At 38.4% G+C, this 21,739-nt stretch overlaps 3 protein-coding genes across 7 annotated transcripts in view; all 3 read right to left on the bottom strand.

The window, feature by feature from the left end:
• LOC107686144 (ryanodine receptor 1-like) overlaps positions 1-12,466 on the bottom strand; it is a 48,603-nt gene extending 36,137 nt beyond the window's left edge. For 2 of the 3 annotated variants that reach the window (XM_016483017.1, XM_016483018.1), the window contains exons 1-31: positions 12,278-12,466; positions 8,911-9,030; positions 8,716-8,817; positions 8,503-8,523; positions 8,160-8,234; positions 7,960-8,038; positions 7,756-7,868; positions 7,567-7,666; positions 7,373-7,469; positions 7,190-7,264; positions 6,940-7,096; positions 6,672-6,836; positions 6,353-6,474; positions 5,925-6,117; positions 5,646-5,781; positions 5,443-5,538; positions 5,087-5,205; positions 4,868-5,001; positions 4,538-4,779; positions 4,272-4,464; positions 3,805-4,021; positions 3,618-3,722; positions 3,348-3,451; positions 3,188-3,271; positions 2,486-2,645; positions 2,035-2,182; positions 1,708-1,913; positions 1,343-1,517; positions 1,054-1,262; positions 249-607; positions 40-169 (exon numbers count right to left, since the gene is read on the bottom strand). In XM_016483017.1, the coding sequence (XP_016338503.1) occupies positions 40-169; positions 249-607; positions 1,054-1,262; positions 1,343-1,517; positions 1,708-1,913; positions 2,035-2,182; positions 2,486-2,645; positions 3,188-3,271; positions 3,348-3,451; positions 3,618-3,722; positions 3,805-4,021; positions 4,272-4,464; positions 4,538-4,779; positions 4,868-5,001; positions 5,087-5,205; positions 5,443-5,538; positions 5,646-5,781; positions 5,925-6,117; positions 6,353-6,474; positions 6,672-6,836; positions 6,940-7,096; positions 7,190-7,264; positions 7,373-7,469; positions 7,567-7,666; positions 7,756-7,868; positions 7,960-8,038; positions 8,160-8,234; positions 8,503-8,523; positions 8,716-8,817; positions 8,911-9,030; positions 12,278-12,325 (4,284 nt within the window). In that variant the 5' untranslated portion in view covers positions 12,326-12,466. The remainder of the gene's footprint in view (positions 1-39; positions 170-248; positions 608-1,053; positions 1,263-1,342; positions 1,518-1,707; positions 1,914-2,034; positions 2,183-2,485; positions 2,646-3,187; positions 3,272-3,347; positions 3,452-3,617; positions 3,723-3,804; positions 4,022-4,271; positions 4,465-4,537; positions 4,780-4,867; positions 5,002-5,086; positions 5,206-5,442; positions 5,539-5,645; positions 5,782-5,924; positions 6,118-6,352; positions 6,475-6,671; positions 6,837-6,939; positions 7,097-7,189; positions 7,265-7,372; positions 7,470-7,566; positions 7,667-7,755; positions 7,869-7,959; positions 8,039-8,159; positions 8,235-8,502; positions 8,524-8,715; positions 8,818-8,910; positions 9,031-12,277) is intronic. The other variant, XM_016483016.1, reaches the window with a different exon arrangement.
• Positions 12,467-12,830: 364 nt separating this feature from the next.
• Positions 12,831-18,253, bottom strand: LOC107686143 (uncharacterized). Of its 3 annotated transcripts, none has more exons than XM_016483012.1 (13): positions 17,933-18,253; positions 17,759-17,847; positions 17,533-17,629; positions 16,626-16,903; positions 16,204-16,367; positions 15,965-16,111; positions 15,666-15,746; positions 15,482-15,584; positions 15,330-15,385; positions 15,130-15,238; positions 14,933-15,023; positions 14,664-14,808; positions 12,831-14,535 (listed from the first exon to the last, which is right to left on the bottom strand). In XM_016483012.1, exons 1-13 carry the CDS (start codon positions 18,062-18,064, stop codon positions 13,010-13,012), a joined length of 3,018 nt encoding a protein of 1,005 aa, XP_016338498.1. In that variant the 5' UTR covers positions 18,065-18,253; the 3' UTR covers positions 12,831-13,009. The 3 variants fall into 3 exon arrangements, with proteins under 3 accessions (XP_016338498.1, XP_016338499.1, XP_016338501.1); XM_016483013.1 differs by having other exon boundaries at positions 12,831-14,532; XM_016483015.1 differs by having other exon boundaries at positions 14,939-15,023.
• Positions 18,254-19,053: 800 nt separating this feature from the next.
• The window catches only part of mdh2 (malate dehydrogenase 2, NAD (mitochondrial)), a 7,513-nt gene continuing 4,827 nt past the window's right edge, over positions 19,054-21,739 (bottom strand). Inside the window, exons 5-9 of the mRNA XM_016483011.1 lie at positions 20,460-20,585; positions 20,255-20,332; positions 19,857-19,956; positions 19,519-19,670; positions 19,054-19,359 (exon numbers count right to left, since the gene is read on the bottom strand). Of these exons, the coding sequence (XP_016338497.1) occupies positions 19,228-19,359; positions 19,519-19,670; positions 19,857-19,956; positions 20,255-20,332; positions 20,460-20,585 (588 nt within the window). The 3' untranslated portion in view covers positions 19,054-19,227. The remainder of the gene's footprint in view (positions 19,360-19,518; positions 19,671-19,856; positions 19,957-20,254; positions 20,333-20,459; positions 20,586-21,739) is intronic.

Genomic DNA, 21,739 nt, shown 5'->3' with positions numbered 1-21,739 from the left:
ATATTTAGTAAGGAAAAGATTATACAATTTCATCCATACAGTCGTTGTGTTAGAGATAATATCAGCATCGTCTCGATCATCTGGGACAACGTCCTCCATCAGACGAGGCACTGTTGGAACCACCAGTGGTGGGGCAATAAACGCTGCCTTCTTCGCCTTGGAAAAAAACCTGGAAATCATGGATACTTTGTCATTTCAGAAACAAAAGAGAGGATTACAAATCTCTCATTTACTTTATATTCTCTCACCCTCTCTTTTTGCTCTTCTCTGTGGTGGTGTCCTTCTCATTCTCGCCCTCTTTGTTGCCAGGAAGCTCTTTAGGGACAGATGGCTCTTTTTCTTTCTCATCTTGCTCCTTACGAGTGGCTGACTTCTTCAGGAGCTCAAATTCAGATTCAGGGTCCACCTCAAGGGCCTCATCCTCAGGGATAGTGAGGGTTCGGGTGAGGGGTGAAGCTCCCACTGGCACTTTGAAGGTTTCATGGAATTCGATTGGCATGCTGAGTCTAAAGAACAGAAGGTCTGTGTTGGCATTCTGAGACCCAAATGTCCTATGGTTCAGTTTCAGACAAGGGGCGCTATCCACTGTTCCATCCACACGGGACACCTGTTGGAGCAATGAAAGAAGAAAAGGGTCTGAGACAGTGTTATTTTAGTATTTTTAGACTATTACAGTGTTTATTAATATTTGGAAGAATATTTGATATGTTCAGTTTTCATTTTAATTTTGGTTTAAGTTCTAGGAATTGTCATTTATTCGTTTTTTTTTAATGCATCTAATTTAGTTTTTAATTATTTAGATTTCTGTTTTAGGTTTAATCATTTTAGTACTTCATCTTATTTGAGTTATTTGCAACATTTTTCACAACATTTTTTCACATCATTAAAGTTTTTAATCTAATATTCATATTTGATTTTATTTCAGCTTCGTTTTAATGAATGAAGATGATTTTTAATAGTTTTAGTTTAACTTAACATCACTTGATTGAGAAAGTGAAAGACCTGCAGCTGAGATTCACATGAATTAATAAGGCATTTTCAGTGCGTTTTTACCTCAATATGAGGGTGGTCTGTTGGCACAGGCACAAACTGGGGCAAGCTCTTGCTGAACCACATGGTAATATCTCTCTTCATGTTGATGGCAAAAGGCTCAAAACCTTCCTGCAGGCCACAGATTGTGAAGTAACGCAGGCTGCTCACATTCTGCCCAAGGTTGATACGGCCAACCTGAGACAGCCCCAGACTGCACACAGGGATGAAGCCTGCTCAGGAGAACAACGGACATATTATTATATGTCACAGCAACTAATGTCTCAATCTTATTCCTTTTCGTGACTCTCACCTTCTCCGGTCTCAATGTCTTTGAAGGCCATCTCAGATCCAGAGTCACTAATAAGCATTTCTCCATTCAGAGTAAACATGATGTTCTGCTCCGTCAGGTCAATCATGCAGCCCACCACGTCACCAGACTGCCACTGCCGGCCAAACGGCTCATTCCCTATGTGCCAACGCTGAGCCTACGGTTAAAAATCAGATATATTATATTAAACAGTACTGTTCAGTTTCATTTTTAAAGATATTTATATTTTACTCTACATTAAATTGGTCAAAAGTGACAGTAAACACATTAGGTGCAATTAACAACTGTAGGAGGTTCTTAAAACAAAGAAGCCTCTAAGAATGCTAAAAAATTTAACATTTAGATACCTTGAACCCATTGAAGACATAGGCCAGGTCATCTGATCCCAACTCTCTGTCTGCATGGACACTTGGTCTTGCCCACCCAACTCTCATCTCTCCCACTGTTACCGCCTCAAACTCAAAGTACCATTTTCCCTGGGTTACGGCGTAGGATTTCTCTGCCCTGAACACACGGATCTTATCACTCCGACCACTGCCAGCCCCATGGCCACCTAAAATAAATGGTCATAGAGGCTTCAATGAGTAAAAGTTTACAAATACAAAATTCATTGTATGATTTTAAGTTCCCTTTGAAAAGGCTGATTTGGTAAATGACTAGATGGACAGACTCACTGCTCTCCTGGTCAGGTGGCTCAATATTGTAGCCATAGCCAATCAGAGTCCGTACAGCGGCACATACACTGTCACGATTGGTCTTTTTCGTCTTTTCATCCAGTAGATTGTACGGCACAAGACGGGGGTTGCGCTTGTTCACAATGTCCTAAAACAAATCAGAAGCAGATGAAGCAAGCCCTACAGAAAGATCAGGTATTAAAATGCTAATCTCATAAAAAATTCTAGATAATTATTATTGTATATCTTAACATTTTCAAAAGATTTTAGGAAAGAGTATTTCTGTCAGAAAATTGTTGAATACGAGTTCGGAAGTACAAAAATATGAAGAAAAATCTTAAAAACTAAAAATGATAAGCCATGCTCTGGATGCATTTGTGCATTTCCTTATTTTTGTCATTTATTGTTGTTGTTATATTTTGTTGCTCCTGAAAAAAGTGTGCAGCCCTACCTGAATAATGCTGTAAGTCCAGCCTTGACGAACACGGTCTCGAGCCCAGATGTTGTGTCCATTTTCAGCCAGTCTTTCCACAAGCGTGTTCTGATTCGGTGTCAGTTTCACATGGTTGAGGTCCAGAGGAGCCGGTTTGTATCCATTACTTTGCATATACCTAAGAATTAAACAGAAACGAAGTTTAGACATTTTTTACATGTTTAGTACTGTTCAAAAGTTTGAGTTCGGTAAGTATCTTATGCTCACAAAGGCTGATTTTTTTTCAATCAAAAAATATTGTGAAACATTATTACAATTAAAAATAACTTTTAAATTCTAAAATGTAATTTATTCCTGTGATGCCAAAGCTGAATTTTCAGTATTCATTGCTCCAGTCTTCAGTGTCACATGATCTTTCAGAAATCATTCTAATATGCTGATTTGGTGCTCAAAAACATTTCTAATTATCAATGTTGAAAACAGCGGTACTGTTTAATATTTCTGCGGAAACCAAGATTTTTTCAGGATTCTTTGATGAATAATAAAGAATTTAACTAAAACAGATTTTTTTTTAAACAATGTAATAGTCTTTCCTTTCATTTTGATACAATTTTAATGCATCCTTGCTGTAGTATTAATTTAAGTATTCATTTCTTTCAATTAAGACTTCATTAATCATATTCGTGATTAGTGGTTATCAGAATATTCTATAATACTGACGTTTTAGGAAGTTTGATTTTCTTCAAGTTCTCCTCTGCTTTTTCGTCACCCATGCCAACGTGACATCCTAAAGCCAGAAGAGTCCTATAGAGATAATACAGAGAAACTGATTTATTAACCAGACAGAAACAAACATGTCAAATCTCAGTATTTCACTCACTTCAGTGTCTCTCCGGACATTGCCAAGTTGTAGTTCTTCTCAGGCTCTGGGAGGCTCTGGAAATCCACTAAACAAGGATGCAGCTTCTTGTTGTCATCACGAAACTGAAAGAGTGTGGACAGCAGACTGACAGTATTGAGTACTTGACTTCATACAGAGAAAAATCAACAAAAAGACACATTATTTATATATTAAATATGTTTATTGTGCACATAGTATTTTAATTATATCCTTTAATTATATATTTATCTTATGTAGTCATAGACTGACCGGTCCATAGGTCCAGCCCTGCTCAATTCGAGTGACGGCCCACAGCTCATGGCTGTTCTCAGCCAGTTTCTCTCTAATCCGCTCTAGATGAGGAGGAAGCACAATCTGCAGAAATAATTTAGATAGCAAAATAAGTAGAGGTCACTTTATTAATATATTCCTTTAGCTACATTTTATGAAATCCTACCTGCACAGTGTCCACCGGGCAGGGAGTGAAGGCAGTGTGGGAAAGAGACTGGGTCGGTCCCAAAAGGTTCCGGACCCTATCAAAGTCATGCTTGTACTCTTTAATGGGCTCAATACGCAGTCTATCTTTGGGCAGAACTGCCTCATAGCATGGGGCATAACCAGGAGGAGGAAGGAATTTAAAGTCTCCATGCCGTCCACCAAGGAGAAACCGAACTCTGTGACGGCAAAAAATTGGAACGCATTTTTGAATTTGTCCTTTTAGGTCAGGTCCAATTCTGCTCTCGGAGGTCCACTTTCCTGCAGAGTTTAGCACCATCTCACCTGCCTGGAAGTTTCTAGTGATCCTAAAGACCCTGATTAGCTGGTTCAATTGTGTTAAACTCTTCTGGATAGCGGCCCTCCAGGAACAGAACTGGAGATTTAAGTTTAACATTAATGAGTTGAAATTAAAAGCTTGGCTCTTACTTGATCCCAGCTGAGAAGCTGACCGCAGGGAAAAAGAGACCATCCAGGTTGAAGTTCTCGAACATGCCTTGAACGGGATGTCCATTGATCCGGAAGGAGATGCTGGGAACACTCAGATCCAAACAGCAGCTCACCACATCTCCAGCCGCGAGAATGTGTGGATTTGATGAGGACACCTGACGTAGTACGCGACCTGACAAGAGCATAATGTTATAGATGACCGCAGTATCAGTGTGCTGGAACAGATGAAGGAAGGCAATCCTCACCTGTCCACAGATGTAGCCCATCAAAGCCGTATGAGTAAAGATCATCTCCAACTCCATTGCTTCCCCATCCCTCTCCTCCTCCAGGGTAAGGGCTGTAACCCTCGGTCAAAGCCCAGCCAACATGAAGGTGACATGCCTGAGCAGTCAAGAATGACTCCACATGGTCTACAATTAACTCGTAGTACCACTTCTTATATTGTGTAGAGCCTTCACATGTGCCCAGAAAAATGTTGGGTCTCATACTGCAAAACATCAAACATGAGCTCCAGATGCCAAACAAACTAATCTACATATCTCTTTTATGATGTATTATTTGGTTTGTAGTCAGACCTGGTGACATAATTGATGATGTTGGTCTGCAGGAGGAGATCACGCCCCGGAAGCAGATTCTCAGTGATCAGATTCTGATTGGACCTCACGGCAACACCATTACACACGCATAAAGAGCAGAGGACATCTAGAACCTACAATAAAAAGTCACAACAGAACAGATACGACTGAAGGTGCAGTCCAGAAAAGTTTCAATCTTGATGACGAAAAGATATCAACCTTGTGATTGCGTCCATGTTTGTCCAAAAGTGCAATGATAGATTTGATGTGGTTCTCCTGGATGATGTTAAGCACCTCAGGGCTTTCAATAAGGATACAATACAGCACCTCCAGAATGCCTGGCAGTTAAAATATGCACATTTACACTACCGCTTAAAAGCCATTTTTAAGAAAAAATCTTTTCAATCAGCAAGGACACATTAAATTGATCCAGTGTGACAGTTCAGACATTCTATATCAAATAAATGTTGTCGAACTTTCTATTTATCAAAGAATCCTAAAAAAATGTATCATGGATTCAAGCTTTTAAATAAATCTCAGTGGCCTCTATTTTTAAATAAATGATGGCTTCTTACCGGAGGATGCCTCTAAACGGTCCAGTTTGCTGACCAACCAGTCAAGATTATCACAGAACAAAGCACAGTTTGCCCTGTTTCCTCTGATCAGAGATGCTATAGGAGAAAAAATGTGTAAGGGCTTTACATTTTTCCAAAAACACTGAAAACAGTGTGGCTAAGCATGCATTACATACTACAATCATTACTAAACATGGCCATACCCAACAGCTCATAAAATAAGTTGACTATCTCTTTCCAGTACTCAGCTGCTTCTTCCCCGGCAAATTCTGAGAAGTGGGCTGAAGTGTTGTAGACATTCAGCCGATCAACACAGTCCAATACGAGACTGATCATGCCCTATGCAACAAAGCAGACCTTGGTTACTATGTGCGTATGTTTTTGTAAATGTTATATGCAGTGAATGCAAAGACAATATATGATTTAGTATAACTGAAATTATTTGCAGTTGTAAACAGTATATATTTGCCAGCATGTCTAACCTCCTCTTGGAATAGATTCTGTCGGTTCCTTAAGGAGCGCAGTTTGGTCTGCTTCTCCTCATGTTCCAGCTCCTCCTCTGGAGGGCGGAAATAGAAGATGAGATCCTGCAGGGACAGAACCACGGCATCTAGAGGCAGAGACGGGGACGATGGGCCTGGAGATTTACTCTTCCCTCTCAGAGAGTCCAGACCCCTGTGAGACAACACAAATTAACAAATAAATATTATTTATCTTTACCCTAATATTTACCCTTGATAAAAAGCTTTTTTTTTTAATTAAATCAGTGTTAATGGTGCTAAGCTCATCTATCTGGCCTCCAAGTCTGGCTAAGCTGGTCTGTTTTGATGGTTTTTGGGTACTTTTTTCTTTCATCCTAGAAGACCAGCCTAAACCACTATAAGCTGGTTTAAGATAGGAGTTTTCTTACTTAATGAACTGAGTGAAGAGTCCTGTTGTGCTATAGATCATTCTAGCAGCCTGGGATTCTGCTGTTTGAGAACGCGCCACAGTCAGAGCATCATCCATGTGACCCTCCTGATGAAGTATAGCCTAAGAAAAAGAAACACATATTAGCACTGGTGAAATCTCTGAATTGTGTCGTTTTAGGCCTGACTAGAGTGAATTTACATTGCTGTTCAAATGTCTGCAGTCAGTAAGATTTATTTTTTGGACGAAGTCTCTTATGATCACCAAGAATGCATTTATTTGATACAGTAAAACAGTAATAATGTGATTAATATTTGTACCTTCCTTTTCAGTGGCCCCAGCCGAGCAGATTTGGCATCCACCGAGGCATATGTAAGCCATAGGCTGGTAGAGACATGTTGCACAAAGCACATGGACTCTCCATACTTGATCTCTGGGATCCCCATTCCCTCCACATCACGTTTCTGAGCCACCTCCGTCTTCTCCTACTCAGTCACATGATGTTTGACGTCAAAGATTGTTAGAAAACATTTTCAAAAGGGCAACCTCCCAGATAGTAAGGTATGAAGCTGAGATCAGTATACAAACCTTTGAAGCACGAAAGCAGAAAGCAGAGTTCTTTGTATTCGCTTTTTCCACATCCACAAGCAGGAGTCCTTTCTCTTCATCCAGACACAGATACCTGCCTGTGGTGATGTGACGCACTCTGAAGGATTGACCCCACTTCATGTGGCTACCACTCCACCTGTGTACAGGTTGAACATCAGCTCAAAGAAAGAAAAAAAAAAAACATATTTTCTTCTTGTTAAGGCTCTTGATGTATACAAATAGCACCAACCCAATGCGAAGAGGCTCCAGCCTCCAGAGAGATCTGGCGTGGCTGCACACGGCTCCACCTTCATAGTGTGCATTTCTGAAAAATCATGCAAAACAAGAAAAGATTGACTGTGGTGCGTGTTTAAACTGAAAAAAATGACATTAAATTGTTTACATGACATTAGCATATGGCTTTATATCTCACCGTCTCTGGTCATCGCCCTGGTCAGCAGCAGGAATTGTTAAACATTCATCCATGTGCCCGTGGAAAAGACGCAGAACATGCCCTCCAGTCAGATACCCTGAACAAAGGAAACATCACAAAATAATGCATTACATTTGTTGTAAAGACAAAGAAATTGGTGATCTCCACAATGCATATCAATATTAGTTGCTAACCCTCTGCCAGCTCACAACCAGAACAGACTGGGTTCATGTTCCAAAGAGTTTGCATAAAAGAAGCATCCACCATGAGGTCTCCGCTGGCATAGGAAAGGTGCTGTTGATGGGACAAATTTTTCAGGTAAAAACGGTAGGCTCCATCCAAAAGAGACTGTGCTGACTACATACAGTAGAGACGAGCATTACCAGATATCTTTCAGAAGACACGCTAACCAGGATGAGATCGTCACCCACCCTGACCTTCTCACCCTCTGACCTCTGCTTGGATGCAGGGTGAATGGTCCACCAACATGCCTCACCTGGATGAAGATATGGACATCTTTTAGTCAGAGTTCCCTTTTGTATATTTACAAGTACATTTGTGATAATAATCCACTAGAAATCAGACACCTGTCGACTCCTCACGCAAGCCCACGTCAAAGGCCAGCTTGTCTGTGAGTGACCTTGATGTCGTCAAACAGCTGAGGTACTGCATCGTGCAAAGAGATGTCAATCAATAAAAACGGAAAGGTTGAATGACTCTTTCACTGTAGCAAAGTTTCTCAAAATACTCATCTAGTGATGTATATGTGTATTGAGATTTGACCCACCATGCCAGAGTGAGTGTGTCTGAGCAGGATGGCGTGGCCATACAACAACGTGCGGTGGCCTCCTCCTTGTGAAGACTTGGAAGAAGGTGGAAAAACATGACTATACACAATTCAAGGGATGCATAAACATCTATATGCCTCTCTGTCGTTACATTTCAAACTCCAACAAGACCAGTTTTTTGACACACTAATAAACAAAAGATTAATACAATATTAAGGCGAGTAAAGATGAGGACACTTTCACAGTGTTTAGCATCACAATGACAAGGCGGCTATAATAGAAACACAGTAATAAGAATAAGCAAAATTCAAAGAACATTTCGAGGCACAAAGAGAAACCTACCCATTTATCCAAATCGACTGTCTAAAACAGGCAAAAGAGAAGAAAAGAGAAGGAGGACAAGAGGATAGTCATCCTGAGCTCAGAAAAACAATGTGAAAACATTTTCAGGTTATAAATATGTACACTTTTATGGAGAACCCTCATGCTGTTTCAAACTTAAATTAACTTTTTTTTTTAGGTGACTAAGACCTGATGTATGTGCGCTGAACCGACCTCATTAAGCTCAGTTGTGTTAGCCAGCATCTCCTGAAGAGCCCGCACAGATAAGGACTGCTCCAGAATAAAGCAGCATATAGCCAGATCAGGAGGAACATTCTAGAATGGCAACAAAGAAGTGTACCGGAAACTGGGAATCCAAAACCAAAACAATATTTCATAAATTCAGAATGAAATAAATGAAAAGCAAACCTGGGCATTGGACGTAGTTTCCAGAAAACACAGGCGATTCCCAAAACCCTCACAGGACAGACAGAGTTTGATCTGCTCCTTCAGGATAGTAGCAGTGCACTGTAGAACCACCTGGTCATCCTACAAAGAAAATGGATGTCAAGACATCATTCTTAGGATTATATATCAAGTTTTAAATAAGCCTAAATATTTTAGAATATTTAAAAGGCAAAAAAGCTACTTTCAACTTTGTGTTCAAGACAATATTGTTTTTTGATGTATTATGTGATATTAAGACTACTGGCAATAAATATCTCAATTTATTTGCTTATTTGGAATTCAATCTGATGTCTGGTAAGATATTAACACTCCCTGAAATACTGCTTTAGACAAGTCATCACTGTTTTCGTTGTAACAGCATGTTCATAGCACACATTGCTGCTAAATAACATGGCATTTGTAGCCTTGATCAGTGCAGCATGCATCTAATCCTGGCTCAGGTTACAGCCAAAACACTTGAGGAGGCTTAGATGAGGCCTGTTTGAGAAGAAACAATTTGATTTTTGCCTTAATATATTTAAGCTCTATGAGAAAGTCAAATTGTTCTTAATAGAACATAATGATAACGCCTATGGTGGTGCTACTAATTTTTATGTGCAGCACCCGCCCTCTGTAACTCTATTCCCATATAAGGTGACCTCAAAAGTCTTGATTTGATACAGCCTCATAATTGCTCCACTGATTCAGTTCAAATTATGTGATGTGTTGTACAAATGTCATGTTTATGTCATTTCTATTGTCAGCATTTTATAATAAAGATGTAATGCAGGCATGCCTTTATAAAGAAATTGGGACAGGTCATGTCCTTGACAGACTAGTCTATGTGACGGTGTATTATGTATGTAAGTGTGTCATCTGCTGAGATATTCCAGGGCTGGAATGTAAGCCAGTGGGCCGTGTAAAACCCTGTCCACACTGACACATGCTGCTAGCAACCTGAGACCCAGCACTTGACAATATAGTCATTGTGAGATCACGAAAATCAAGTGAATAAGAGTTTATCTCATTTACATCATCCAATTATAATGTAACATATTTAAACCTGTTGTTGGAAATATATTACTGTTCAAAAATTTGGGGTCAGGTTTTTTTCAATAATTATTAATACTTTAATTCAGCAAGGTTGCATTAAATTGTTAAAAATGACAGTAAAGACTTTTACACAATTACAAAAGATTTCCATTTCAAATAAATAATATTCCTTCGAACTTTCAATTCAAAGATTTCTGAAAAAAAAAAAATATTAAGCCGTTTTGTTTTCAACATCTTAAGTAGCAAATTAGCATATTAGAATAATTTCTGAAGATTCATGTGACACTGAAGACTGGATTAATTTTAAAATAGATAGTTATTTTAAAATGTAGTAATATTGTAGTAATTTTACATTATGTTTGTTTTACATTTTTATTTATTTATTTAGGTTTTTTAATTTATGGGAATGTGTACATTTTTAGATATTATAAGTTACTGCAGAAATGCATAATTTCTTTGAGCTTACACATTTTTAAAATCAACATTTAGATTTTCGCAGTTGCCATAGACCTGCTGTGTGACAAATTACATTTTAAAAGTATTCAATGTAGTCAATTAACATGAGGTCACAAAAATCTACATGTATAAAGATAAAGAAAAACATTTATAATTTTAGCATGTCACTTTTTGAAACATTAGCTGTGCTATCTAATTACAGTAACACAAACATTAAATTCTTTTTCAATCAGCCTTCTCCCCTACTTGTTTCTCCCGGCCTCCTCATTCTCTGTCCCTCTATTTCAGGCTATAGCACCTGCTACATGCAATTTTCCCGAGCACGACATAACTCCAACAGTGCTGACTGGAAACTGAGCCATGAACAAATGACTGTTCATTAATGACAGTCAAAACTAAAGATCATTAGCACAGAGTCTAACAGACACAACGGCTGTCTGACTCCTGTTGAACAATCACTCCAGAATAAAACTTTAAATGAAGAATGATCCAAAATGTTCTGAATCCTGAAATACATACTACCAGTCAAAAGTTTGGACTGCTGCAGAGTTTAGAATAATAGTAAAATCATCCAACACAAATAAAGTATGGCAATTATATTTCGTTTTCATATTTTAGTTTGCCTAGATTACAGTTCCGCTCACTCCGAACATCCTGAGATGCATTACGAGATGCATTCTAAGATGTTTTGTAGACAGGAGTTCACAAGCTGAACACTTTTGAACTGTTTTTCTTTCACTATCAAGTCCAACTTGTTTTTAATACGATAAAAAACAGACTTTTCATCACAAAAATCACATACAAGTCATATTTGTCTACAAACTTAATTTCAAGAATTTCAGAAGACTTTCAGATCATGAGAAACAAATAAAAACGGTCTCCAAACTTTTGACTGGTAGTGTAGTTTCTTCTACAGTTAAACGGTGTTCTTGAAATGTTCCGGTTAATCAAACAAAGCACTAAATATGAGCCGAAAAGCTCTAGAGGCTGTCATAAAAGTAGGAGGACATGTAACAGACTTTTTAAATAGACTGAAACAAACAGGTGTTGGTTTAGGACGAGCCCAGAAAGCTGCTAATCCCATTTCTGTATATAGACTCAGAGTTCATAGACAGCAGCATCACAAACAACAGCAGAACAGTACTAGTTATCTCGATCTTCTGCATTGGATGAACTCCATACTGTGTTAAAATCTTTCAGTGCATCCATGACAGGATAGTTTTAGCTCTGGCAAGAATGACTAAGTGCTCATGTTGACATAACCCCAACACAACCAGGTCAGGCATGTACAACACTAAGGTCAAGGATGGGCTCCTCTCTCCACAGAAGCGTGACAATATAGAGTGCAACTGTATATTATAGCAGTAATGGACCTCATTCTTACATCCTAAATTCTTATAGTCACCCTGCGTATTTAATCTATAGTCTAGATTTATATTTTAGTCTTGGCAGTATGTTGCCTTCATGCTTCTGTGTACAGTGCCAAGTGTAAAGTCCTGTTTCAAACGGTGACAATCCAACCTCTGCACCATGTATAAATAGACAACAATGACAGCAAATCCACACACCTGGTCATGTCACTCCACATTCATCCAAAAACATCCATTAAAACTGCATGAGAAAGCTGTCAAAATGTGGTCAACTTTAACAATATAAAAAGTGCAGTGTTCAAGATTTCCACACTTCAAACAATTTCTCGTGATTTACATTCATTAAAAATCACATTTCTACAGCATAATATACTGTGTATTATATAACATGTACCATCACACATATACGGTACTGTAAGGTATAGTTATGCAAATTAATCAGAGGTATGGTATTGTCAAGTATAACTCACTGTTCGTAAGAACTGGATTTCCTCCTCTCCCTCAGCTCCTTCTGCCATGGTGCAGAAGATTTACAGGTACCGGCAGTACAAGTCAGATGCGGTCCCCTCTTTCCTTCTTCCCGGCTGGAACAGATCCCAGCCTTAGTGTCCCCACTCAGACGGCAGACTGCCCGTCTGTGTGGGAGTACCGAGTCTCCAGCTCTGGTCAATGTGGTTCAGAGATTGACAGGCAGCTCCACTTTCTCTAGTTTCCCCTCACTGCTCCACATCAAAGGGGAGGAGCACCAGCCTCATTAAACTAACATTATCACTTTGTTGGGTTTAGCTACGTAATAAATTATATTTTTATAACAGGGACTGAAGCTTTTATTTAATGAGTGACATTGCACCTTCCTTTTTAATGCCTTCTCTGAACTTGATCGGTGCTTGAGATATTCAAAATAAATAAACAAAATTTAAATGACCATAATGTAAAAGTACCTCAGTTTGTAAAAAATGTAAGTACTCGATATTTTGTTTATACAGATTTAAATAAAAATTAAATAAACTGACCAACAAGAAATTGCACTATTGAAATAGATTTTATTAAGAACAAAGAAAATTTGTGACGGCTCACAAACATAAAAACACAAATAAAAGCATTGTTCCATAAATAATAAATGATTACACAATCCAATGTCAGATCCCAGTCATTGGGAACTGATATTTACTTAACCAATAAAAATGAAAAGAACTAAACGTTTAAAGTGGTAACGGGTTCCAAGCAGACATTCGCACCTCATGCGAGGGCCAGCGGGGAGAGTCTCTGTAGTGCCTCCTTGCGGTCAGACGCCTGAACTGAAAGGCTGGAGGGGAGAGATTGCAAGGTGAGCCGTTACGTGTGTCATCTTCAGAAATCACACCATCAAATAACAAAGGAGCAAAATTTGGAAACACAAATGGAGGACTGGCATTCAGCCATGAGGGGGTTTCCTTTTCACTTCCATTCAGAGGAGAGACCTGATCCATTTTAAAGTCTTCGACTGAGCTTGTGTCTTCAAAGAGTTTCAATGGCACCATCTGCTGGAAGAACATTGGAGACGCAAGATCAGGTGTAAGAACTTCTGCAGGAACATTTGAATCTTGATGATCGTCTTCACCATGAACACCAATGTGGCACTTCTGATCCAATAGTTTATGAAGGCCAAGTTCCTCAACATCCTGCTCTGTTTGCTTGCAGAGAAACTGATTTTCAGTTTTGTCTGTTGTGGGCAAAACTGGATCTTGGTTAGGATTTCCCAATGAGCTCAGAGAATCCACGTTCACATCATTTGTCACCTGAACTTTAGGGTAATTTTGTGACATCTTGCACACCTCTTGATGATTATAATCAATAATCGGCTCATGATCGACCGACTCCACACCTGAATCAGGGCTAGCTTCATGTATACCTATAAAAGCCTGATTTGCTGGTGGAGATCCAACAGGGCTCTGCTCTAGTGGTCTCTCTGACACTCCCTCGTGACTGATAGAGCGACCGAACCATCGAGCACCTTGTCTCCGGAGACGCATAGGTCCCCTCTGAAGGGATTCCTGTGGTTTCTCCTGAAACTGAGGTGCCGTGCGTGATGTCCGGAGAAGCAAGGTCAAAGCACTAAAGCCTCTAAGTCGCTCAGCCACAGACAAATGCAGATGGGGTCTTTTGAAACCAAGAGTTGAATCTGCCATTTTTTCTTGCTTATAATTCTTAAAAGTTTTAACTTTGGTCTCTTGCACTTCTTTGACACACACCTTCTTCTCCATGGTTACATTTTCCTGCTCATTTGAAAGGGTGGGACTTGCAAACATTGGCCAGACAGTGTAATCCATCTCAGTTTCCGCTCTACCAACTTCCTTTTCCAACTCAGGCATCTCATCAGTACATGACTCCAATGTCACCTCAGGTAGGCTTATGGATCTACGAGGATGGGATCGGTTCTTAGAGCCGTTCGTCACTTTTTTGGACTCTTTACGAGGCTGCTTCACCTCTGGTTCATTCTCTACTTTTGTGCTTGCATTTATCTGAGACTCCTTGTATTGAGTGACAGACTGTATTACCTCACATTGTCCTAACTGCACAAAGTTTTCATTTTCGAGTACAGTCCAGCATTCATCATCACAGGGTTCCTCACTGTCCTGTCTTTGAATGCAAGATACTTCAGAAACCATGTTTAGACAGTCATTAGGGTTTTCAGCAAAACTGCAGTTGAGAAGATCCGGGTCATCATCCACCTCATTCCCAACAACTACTGCAAGACAACAAAAGAGAACAGGAAAAGATTTATAGCATGTACTAATGTCAATAAAAATGAAAATAGTCATGATTCAGACAATAGCCAAATATTATTAAAATAAATTCATAAAGACTGATCCAAACCTCCTCCTGGTCCATCAATGAGGATAAGTGGTATCTTTGGAGATACATCAGCATTTGTAAGTGGTGAACCGCTTTTACAGTCAGGCTGTTCTTGGTGTTGTTCTAAACAGTTTTCAGGGTATTTGTGTGTTGGTGTCACTGAAAGCTAGAAGTATTGAACCACGTTAGAAGAATGGGGAAAAAACAATAGTTAAAACCAAGTAAAAACGACTAAAATCACAGGCAAAAAAAGATGGCAATTAGTTAGTTTAAAAACAAAAAACACACACACACACAGGGTTACTGTTGTTGCCACTGGACACAGCGAAAAATCTGAGAGATTTTCTTCTCCGATGCACCTTTTCTTCTTGTGCTGGAGGCCTGAAAACCCCAAAATAGATAAGCCTGACTGCTGCTCTTTGTACATTAGAATTCATGCCCAAATGGTTTGGTAATTGTAGTATAGTGTAGAGTGCAGTCACGATACCTAAGTGATTTATGCTGTTCTCTTATGTGGTTTCTCTTTTTGGAAGTGGTGGGAATGGGATCTTCTTTTCTACACTTTTCTTCCAGGGGACTATGACTGCTTACACATTCTAGCAGATTTTTGCAAAGTAACTTTGTTGTGTTAATATTCTGCAACAATCACGAGATGAGCTGTTAAAATCCACACATAAATAGGCTGACCTTCTGGCTGGGTGATGGATGTCAGTGTGTCCTCTCTTAGGTCATGCAGAGACCGCCTGAACAATAATAAGCACACAATACATTATCTGCAAGTAGTCTATGAAGTCTTCTTACAACCAGACACCACTGATATCAGGTAAGTCACAAATGACCTTTTCCTTGCAGATCCTTCAAGTTCAGGAAGTGATTCCTCAGTGGCTTTGCGTTTGACTGTAACTGGTGATTGAGGGGTGGGGCTTTTTGAGAGAGGAGTCACTGCAGAGATCAAAAGTATTTTTGATAAAGAGATACTAATTTATATGAAGGCACTTGCCATACAAAAACATAGTGGCTCACCTGGTGTGACATCTAAGACTATCGGTGGTCCAGTGGGAGTACGACACGGCTTCAGTTTGGAAAAAGCATCTACAAATATTTCTGAAACAATATTTTGATATATATATATATATATGAGCACGAGGCAACATTTTGACATTGTTAAATGCAGAAAACAGTTGTGCTGCTTAATATTCTGTTATACTTTTTTCAGGATTCTTTGATGAATAGAATTTTTATAATTATATAAATTAGAATTAAAATATAAAAATAGGATTAAAATCAAGGATGACACCACGTATTTATCATCAAAATCTCACCACCAACACTTCGCCTCCGTTGTCTTCTCAGACTTCTGTAAACACCGAGTCCTGTCCTCTTACTAAACATAGTGCCACCTGCAGGAGAGGGCGTCTCAGTTCTCACTGTTGCTTTTGATGCCTCCAGCACACACGATGGAACAACACCTGATAAGTTCAGTTTACACAAAATAAAATGATGCTAAAACCAGCAAATGGCCAGATAACCAATTATTTATACAAATCTCATACATCTTTACCAATACGATCTGCATGAAGAATAAGTGATTTGATCACTGATGTCTGCTGGTCTAAATGTTTCTCTGTGTCCAGAGTGAGTTTGCAAGGTGGTGCTGGAGACTGAAGCAGGTTAGGAGCAATAACAACTGCCAGACTGGTAGCATCCATTCTATTTTCACTGCATCTGATCAAAGACATGAACATGAGAAAAAAAAAAAAAACTAAATCATTACTGACCTCCAAGAATGAGCTTGTGCATTGTCTGCATGTCTATGTAAAGCATCTGTTGGATGCTCTCAATTACCAAAAATAATACATTTGAATAAAGCATAAAGATTACAGAAAAAATAACAGAATATTCCTTTAATGTGCACAAATCCAAGAAGTATAAAAGACTTAAAAAACAAGCTGCATATTTTCAAACTCTAATCAAATGTAAAACCTCTCTGCAACTTGATGCAGAAAGGTGCAGAGGTATCTGAGTGCACGAGCGTGGGATGAAGGAAACAGAGCTGTTATGAGCAGTGTTGTTCTGTTTCTTGCTCCCTCCTGGTCATGTGTCATCTCAAGTCCCTGGGCCTGAATCAGAGGGATCTGGAGGTCCGTAGGGATGAGAGGAGACGGCAGCTCACGTAGGAATTGCTTGATGAGAGAGGCGACATCAGAGGGCTGCAGGAAGGATGCATGCAGGAAGACGGGCTTTCCCTGCTCCAGATCTGCCTATGAAATAGAAGCACTTGGTGTTACAACTGCTTTCCATTTTAAAATGGAATTTATTTCTGTGATAGCAAAACAATTTTTTAGCAGCCATTACTTCAGTCTTCAGTGTCACATGATCTTTCAGAAATCATTCTAATGCTGCTTTGGTGATCAATTACAATTATTATTGGTGCTCAGTTAATAATGATTCTTATTATTATCAATACTGGAAACCGTGATACATTTTTTTCAGGATTCTTTGATCAACAGAACAGCATTCATTTGTAATAGAAATGTAATGTTTGTAACATTTTAAATGTCTTTGCTGTCACTTTTGATCAACTTAATGCAACCTTGCTGGGAAAAAAGTGTCAATATCTTTTTCTTTTTAAATCACAATATTACAGTTTTAACTGTATTTTTGTTCAAATAATTATTAACCTGGGTAAACACAAGAGACTTCTTTTCAAAAACATTTTAAAAAATCTTAATTATTCCAAACTTTGTCCAGCAGAATAAAACTAGTGTAACTAAAAAAAAATGTGCACATGTAAAGGTCAAAATATGTACCTGAATGAAAAGGTGGTCATCCTTTAAAACAATAAATCACTGTAAATATATATTTAACATGCAAAACTACATAGCGGTACCCTTAGACCCCTTATACGACTCAGGGAACCAGTCTTCCTGAAAAGACCCTCTGTATCCAGATGTTGTGACAGATACCCACAGGCCTCCACCAGGAACCTGAAAACCAGCACATCAGACGCATACAAAACACAGGTTTCTGTCAACCACTGTCATGATTCACACGTGAAACTCATCTTTATTTTTGATTGTTTACATTTTAAACAAACAAAATGATATTACACATACTGAGGTACTGTACCGCCCATGTCAGACAGCTCATGTTGAGGGAGCAAGCGCAGGTCACGTCCAAAAGCAAAGCGTTGTGACGCGCCCTCCTGAGAGACAGATTCAACGTATGACAATGCTATATATTTAAGCAACAAATAAAGGCATGGAGTTTCATACGTTTTTTTTCTTTACCTGAATAAAAGTTTGTTCACCGTTTGAATCTCCATTTAGAAAGTTCTTCCAGTTTTTCACGCGGATACCGACAGCTTTGAGCGCGTGAATGATCGCCACCACGCGCAAACGCTCCTCTGTTAACCCAGCCATTATTCGACGGTCTGTACACCAAAAAACCGTTCCGTCTAAATTCGGAATGTTTTGTGTAATTAGCTGTTAATTTACTGGCACAGTAAAGTCATGGAAACGGAAAATGTGGCTAATTAGTACGGTGGTGGATGCGGAGACGATGTTTTCGTACGAACCGCCTGTGTACTGAACTGATTGGTGGCAGGACGCTCCGCACGTATGCAAATGAGCAAACCTTATGCAAATAAGCCAACGTGAGACAAGAATTTAGAAACATATTTCTTCAGCTTTTACAAATGTTTTGTACAGAATACAAAACAAAAATCAGCCTGTTTTGATTTATCTAATTTGGTGGCACTATACTTTTCTTTTTATGCCAGTAAAATGGAGGGTAATTTGGGATAATGTGACCTAACCCATTGAATTTTTTTAAAACATGAACAATAAACTGGATAATTATATATTTAATAACCTGCATATTTCAAAAGTAATATATTTTTTTGTTTTTAAATTTCTTCTAAGGCACCTTAGGCTACTGTAATTGGAAAATGTGAAATAACATTAAAAACAAAACTGAATATTTATACATTTTTCATACATTTTTAAAATGTTAGCTGGTTATGGTTGCAAAATATTTTTTGGGAAAAAATCCTTTCAAATCTTTCATGCATGCAGCACCCCATTTTCAAATGATACAACTAAGGGGTAGATTTGCAGCAATCATATAGTTTTTTTATGAATAAATAATACAAATTTATTATCCATTTCAAATGTCACTTAAATAATTCTAAACCACTAATCATTTGAATAAGGATCTTTGTTTAAAAAAAACCCACACTGACAGCAGGATTACTCAGAGCCATTTCTGTTTATGTAAAATTAATTCAAATTGATTTATGAGTCACTCAAATTGCACCTAATTATCAACAACAACAAAATACAAGTCAACAAAAGGATCTCATAGCAAAATAGCCATATTTAAAATTGAGTCAACTGAAATGCTAAGAAGATTAGAGTTAGTAAACAGATTGTTTTATTGATGGGTGGATCTGACCATTTTAATTGTACAAAGACTGACGGTGTCTTTGAACACGAAAATACATTTTAGGAAACCTTGTTGACATACAATGACTCAGCTTTATAAATAAATGACATTTCACAAGGTAGTGTGCCACAAGCACAGATCACTTCATGTTTGCAACAAAATCTTCTCCATTCTTGATGGAGCCCTTCAGTTCATCCATGGCTTCAGCTACCAGCTTCTCCTCAAACACAGAGAGCTTGCCAAGACCAAGGTTCTTTTCAATGCCGTTTTTCTGAGAAAAGAAAGAGAAAATTAAATAAAAAAAAAAAAAGTTCATTAAAACAAACAAACAAAACCTAGCCTACTTGACCAGTTTATGGTTGTTACTTTGACCTTGTATGATCTGAAAATTAGGTGAAGTAACATCTAAAGAGGGTCTAGCTAGATTTACCCCGAGGAGGAGAGGTGTAGAGAAGTATTTGCATTCGGTCTCCTCAGATCTCACAAATGCACATTCAACAACGCCCTCTTTTCCATTCATGGCATCGAGAAGGGAGAATGTGAACCTGGCTCCAGCATAGGCCATTGACAGTGTGGCTGAGCCTATGAAAAGAAACATATTCAGTTTACACATATGAATTCATATTCCAGATCTTCTCAATGGTATTTTACTTGACTAAAGTGAGCATCCGCACAATTAAAATGCTGGCAATGAAGGAACCAAACTTCAGAGTTCTTAATCAAAAAACAAACAAGCAGTCAAACATCATATAAAACTTCAGTTCTCACCTGCACCGGCTTTAGCTTTCACAACCTCAGTTCCTGCTTCCTGGATCCTGCCTGTCAGAGCAGACAGCTGATCTGCAGGGAACTCAACCTTGGGAGTACACTGAAAACAACACAAAATAAAAGAATAAATAATAAGATAAAAATCTGTCCAAAAGCAATCACAGCCAATCAGTTATTTGATGTTCATGGTACTGGATTTTGGACCACTTAGGTTTCACATTGGGCAGGGTTATGCAGTGCAATGTGCAGGAAAAAAACAAACAAAAAAAAACAACAACCAACCAACCAACCAACAAAATATCCTGCCACAGCTTGTCTTGCTAGTTATTGTGACATAATATTGTTCATATACTTATTGAATAAATTATAAATAAGGTAGTAATACAGGATTTCATTACCCGTGAAATGAGAGGAATAATGGTCTTTCCTGCATGACCTCCAACAACGGGCACATTGACTCTGGCGGGATCAAGGCCCTGGAAATATTGCAGCAATGGTGACAATGGGCTGACTGTGCAAATATATTTTCTGGTGATGACATTAAATAAATCTGCACTTAAAAATCAATTCTTCTTCTATCAATCTTGAATTTATAGAACTCACTTTGAGCTCAGCAACAAAAGTGTTTGCTCTGACAATATCCAGTGTTGTGACACCAAAGACTCTGTTGGGGTTGTAGACGCCATGTTTCTTCATCACCTCTGATGTGATCGGGATGGTGGAGTTCACCTGAAATTCACAGTATCAAAGTTCAATACTAGGGATGTTCATTTTAACCCGTTAACTGTTAACCGACCGTAAGAATTTTGACCGATTAATACAATCAGTTAAACGGTTCAATTAACAGTATTTAGAAAAGAACAAGAATTAAAAATATAAGAAGCTATAGCAATATAAACGACAAGCCAAAACGAATTCATTTAGGCTAAAATGAAACTGAAACCAACGTTGGGTCTCTCATTCCACACAAAATCAAATGTTTCCGTATTCGCGATGTATTTGAATGCCAAATTATTATTTATTATGTACTTCACTCACGTTCCAATATTCACGTAAAACAAATTGTTTTGCATAACATCATGGCGGTACTGTGATAACACTTAACGGCTTAACAGATTTTACTACACATTTAAACGGAGCACTGTGTTTTTTTTCCATATGTTTGACTGACTGTATTTTATTATGATAATGAACAGGCTGCATTGTCAAGGTAGCAAAGCTTAACTGCGTGCGCATGGGGCGCCGGCGCAATCACTTGAATATTTTCCTTCTAACAGTGGAAGAAACTACTCCTTTTAGTCATAAAGATAATCGGAATTGTAAAAGGTTTGCCTATACTTGTGTACATTCACAACAAAAACAAATCTTTGCGCTTTTGTAAAATAAGCCTAAAGAAAAATAGGATGCCGCTTTCTGCCGTCTGTTTCCTTTCGCTCAGCACAAAAATTAACCGAAACTCTGCATACTAGGCTACTTGTTGCACAGTTTTGCTTTCATTTTCTTAATTTATTAAGTAAAAATATATTTCTCGTATAGGCCTATTTATTATTATTATTTTATTATTATATTAATATATTATTATATTATTATTTATTTATATAAATATATAGCCTAGCATTATTATGTTTTTCGCCGCTGGCAGAAGCGCTGCAGGTGTGTGATGTGATATGATGATTGAGTGAATCCTCATGTTCTGTTGTTTGCTGCTTTTTGCACGTGTAAAATTAATCCCCGGGAAACAAATGTTAGTATTTTTAACGGGTCACAGACACTTATCCTTTATAATTTAATTAAATTCTAATTTAAAATAATCTTGTCGGTTAACGGTTAATAATCGGTTAGCCAGCGTCGGTTAGGAAAAATAACCGAAATGAACATCCCTA

This window comes from Sinocyclocheilus anshuiensis, unplaced genomic scaffold (genome assembly GCF_001515605.1).
Source record: "Sinocyclocheilus anshuiensis isolate Anshui unplaced genomic scaffold, SAMN03320099.WGS_v1.1 scaffold437, whole genome shotgun sequence".
Classification (NCBI taxonomy): Eukaryota; Metazoa; Chordata; class Actinopteri; order Cypriniformes; family Cyprinidae; genus Sinocyclocheilus; species Sinocyclocheilus anshuiensis.
Note: the sequence above shows the minus strand (reverse complement) of the source record. Positions and strands in the feature narration are given on the sequence as shown.